We start from the raw sequence: 2,812 nt of genomic DNA, 5'->3' as shown, positions 1-2,812 counted from the left end.
AATACCCACTGCCATTGATTCCGACTCACAGCAACCCCCATTGGGTTTCCAAGGCTGTAAATCTTCATGGAAGCAGGGTGTCTCATCTTCCTCCCGTGGAGCAGTTGGTGGGTTTGAACTGCCAACCTTCTGGTTAGCAACCAAATGCCTTATTCACTACACCACCAGAGCTCCTAAGGAGAAACAGGTGAGGGACTCATGGTGGGGGCATGAAGCGGGGTCCTTGGGCGGATACGTGGTGGAGCTAGATAAGGGCTGTGGGGTTTGCACGGACACTTGGCAAACACAGGCCAGTGCCCCAGTGCTTAGTGTCTACCTCCCAGGGCACGGTGCCCCCCACCAGACCCAGAGAAGACCCCAACGCAGCCCTGCTGCTGTATCCTCTGCTGGCAAGGCCATCACCGTCCCTGCCCCCTCCGCCCCCCAGGATGCGCGGGCTCTTCCCACTCTGTGCTCTGCCAGGAACACATGTGTGCACTCATTTTCTGGGAGGTTGTCCCCTTGATTTCCCAGAGTGGGTTTTTGGGTTCAAAGGTATGCTCTCCAACACTAAGATCAAAAAAACCAACCAAACTCTGCTGGTGGAGTTGGATCCAACTGATGGAGACCCCTCCTTGAGTTTCTGAGGTGGTACCACTACAGAAGTAGATTGCCCAGCCTTCCTTCCGAAGAGTGGCTGGGGTTTGAACCCCCAGCCTTCTGGTTAGCAGTCAGGTGCCTTAGGCACTATGCCACCAGAGCTCCCAGCACTAAGCAAAGCATCGCTAAACCGCCCTTCGGAGCGGCTACTCTGCCGCCCGCAGCAGACACTGGGTTTGTCTTTTTGGGTGTTGCCATTTTGATCCAGAAAATCGACGTTCCTGGCGGTGGACATGCCTGTTCTCATCCACCGTCTGCCTACCGGAGCGTGGGGACCTCACTAGCCGGCCCCAGGCCAGTGTAGGACAGCCCTCCTGCTGGGTCTCCATCCCCAGAGGCGCTCGGAACCCCGTCCAGTGGGCCCCGGGTGGGGGTCTGGGTCAGGGCCAGCGTCACCAGCTGGCACCGCGATTTAGGGGTGCCCACGCTCAGCAGCTGCAGACGGAAGGAGGTGTCAAGCAGCCCGAGAACCAGGGCTGGCAGGGGTCCGCTCAGGCATCGGCTGGTCGTGGCGGCGGCGAAGAGTGCTCCGAGGAGCGGTAGGGCTGGTCCACGAGGTCGCCCCACGACTCGGCCTTGCACCCCGGCTTCCCGGCCACGACCTGCCGCCTTGGACCCCCACATGAGCGGTCCGCTCAGCTCTGCCCCGCAGCTGATCGCGCATGCGCTCCCGCGCCAGCGCTCCAGGGAGGGACGTATGTCCGGAAGCCAGGCGCCGGGGCCGCTCTGCGCAGACTCGCCGCAGCGCGCCTGACCCGGAAGCAGCCGCCCAGGCCCCGCCCCACGCGCCGATACTGCCGCCGGAAGGCCCGTCTCTTCCTTTCTCTGCTGGCCTTCGGCGTGGTGTGTTCAGGTGGACCGTGGGACGGGGCGCGGGGCGGCCGGGCGGGACCCAGATGGGGCCGGGCGGGTCGGGGGCGGAGCGGAGGCGCCCGTCGGGCAGCGCGCGCGGGCGGCCCGCCGTGGCCGAGGGGTCTCGGGGTCCGGCGGGGCCCGGCCTCACAGCCCGCGTGGTGGCTCGGCAGGCGCGGTCACGGCATGCAGAACGACGCGGGCGAGTTCGTGGACCTGTACGTGCCGCGGAAATGGTGAGCGCCCCTCTCTCAGCCCCGGACGCCCCTCGTTGCCCCCCGCCCCTTCTCACCGTGCTGTCCCCGCAGCTCCGCCAGCAACCGTATCATCGGCGCCAAGGACCACGCGTCCATCCAGATCAACGTGGCCGAGGTGAGCCCGGGGCCGGGGCCGCTGGGAGGGCCCGGGTTCGGCCCAAGGATTCGCTTGGACCCTGGGGACACTCGCTCTTCTCGTAGGTGGACAAGGTCACCGGCAGGTTCAACGGCCAGTTTAAGACCTACGCCATTTGTGGGGCCATCCGTAGGATGGTGAGTACGGTCGGGACCCTCAGCGCGGCGCCGTGCGCGGGACGTGGTGGCAGTGGGCCCGGGCGCCTGGCGGTCCTCCCGTTGCCCGCCTGGGCTATGCACGCCACGCCCAGGCGGGCCGCGTTGGTGCATGCAGCTCAGACACCATCTGCTCGCGCTGTGCTCGCGCTGTGCTCGGGGGTGCAGCTCAGGTACCGTTGGCACGTGCTGTGCTCGGGGTCCAGCTCAGACACCGTCTGCTCGCGCTGACCTCGGGGTGCAGCTCAGACGCCGTCGGCACGCGCTGACCTCGCGGGCCATCTGGGGTGGCCATTGGAAAGGTGTTCACGAGGTTTTCCTTCTGAAGGGCGAGTCTGATGACTCCATTCTGCGGCTGGCCAAGGCTGATGGCATCGTGTCCAAGTAAGCAGGCGAGCCTGGGGGCTGCAGGCGGTGCTTTCCCAGACTAGGTCCCTAACACTGTCTCTGGCCCTTTCTAGGAACTTCTGACGGAGAGAGTCCAGGATGTGGAGCATTGGTCACGAATAAAGAGTAAAACCCATCTGTGTTGGTTCACTTTGTGCTTTGCGGGCACGTCCCTTCTCTGCAGGGGTCAGGGAAGGGGCGGTGGTTTGGCTGTGAAGGGCAGCCAAAGTGCATGGAGGGCAGGTAGCCTGAGAGGACACAAACCAGGAAGCATGTAGCAAAACCAAGTTTTATTCCAAAAGACATTTGTTACCCTTTGAAAACACACCCAGGACGAACGACTACAGCATTGTGACAGCTAGACGGTCAGGGACAGGTTCACGACC

General features: G+C 63.7%; 1 protein-coding gene across 1 annotated transcript; it reads left to right on the top strand.

Moving 5' to 3' along the window:
* Nucleotides 1-1,677: 1,677 nt before the first annotated feature.
* RPS21 (ribosomal protein S21) lies at nucleotides 1,678-2,427 on the top strand. Its single transcript, XM_007954683.1, has 4 exons — nucleotides 1,678-1,727; nucleotides 1,800-1,863; nucleotides 1,950-2,021; nucleotides 2,368-2,427. The coding sequence occupies exons 1-4, from the start codon at nucleotides 1,678-1,680 to the stop codon at nucleotides 2,425-2,427; spliced, it is 246 nt and encodes an 81-aa protein (XP_007952874.1).
* Nucleotides 2,428-2,812: the final 385 nt, after the last annotated feature.

The sequence above is a fragment of the Orycteropus afer genome, unplaced genomic scaffold (genome assembly GCF_000298275.1).
Source record: "Orycteropus afer afer isolate SDZICR_OR568_19922 unplaced genomic scaffold, OryAfe1.0 scaffold00469, whole genome shotgun sequence".
Lineage (NCBI taxonomy): Eukaryota > Metazoa > Chordata > Mammalia > Tubulidentata > Orycteropodidae > Orycteropus > Orycteropus afer.
The sequence above is the reverse complement of the archived record's forward strand: the minus strand, read 5'-3'. Positions and strand labels throughout refer to the sequence as shown.

What these genes read in the sequence shown, in the direction of transcription:
- RPS21 (XM_007954683.1), top strand. Translation starts at nt 1,678, where the DNA reads ATGCAGAACGACGCGGGCGAGTTCGTGGACCTGTACGTGCCGCGGAAA. An exon ending in CTGTACGTGCCGCGGAAATG is followed by an intron (nt 1,728 to 1,799) that starts GTGAGCGCCCCT and finishes CTGTCCCCGCAG; the next exon opens with CTCCGCCAGCAACCGTATCA. An exon ending in TCCAGATCAACGTGGCCGAG is followed by an intron (nt 1,864 to 1,949) that starts GTGAGCCCGGGG and finishes CTCTTCTCGTAG; the next exon opens with GTGGACAAGGTCACCGGCAG.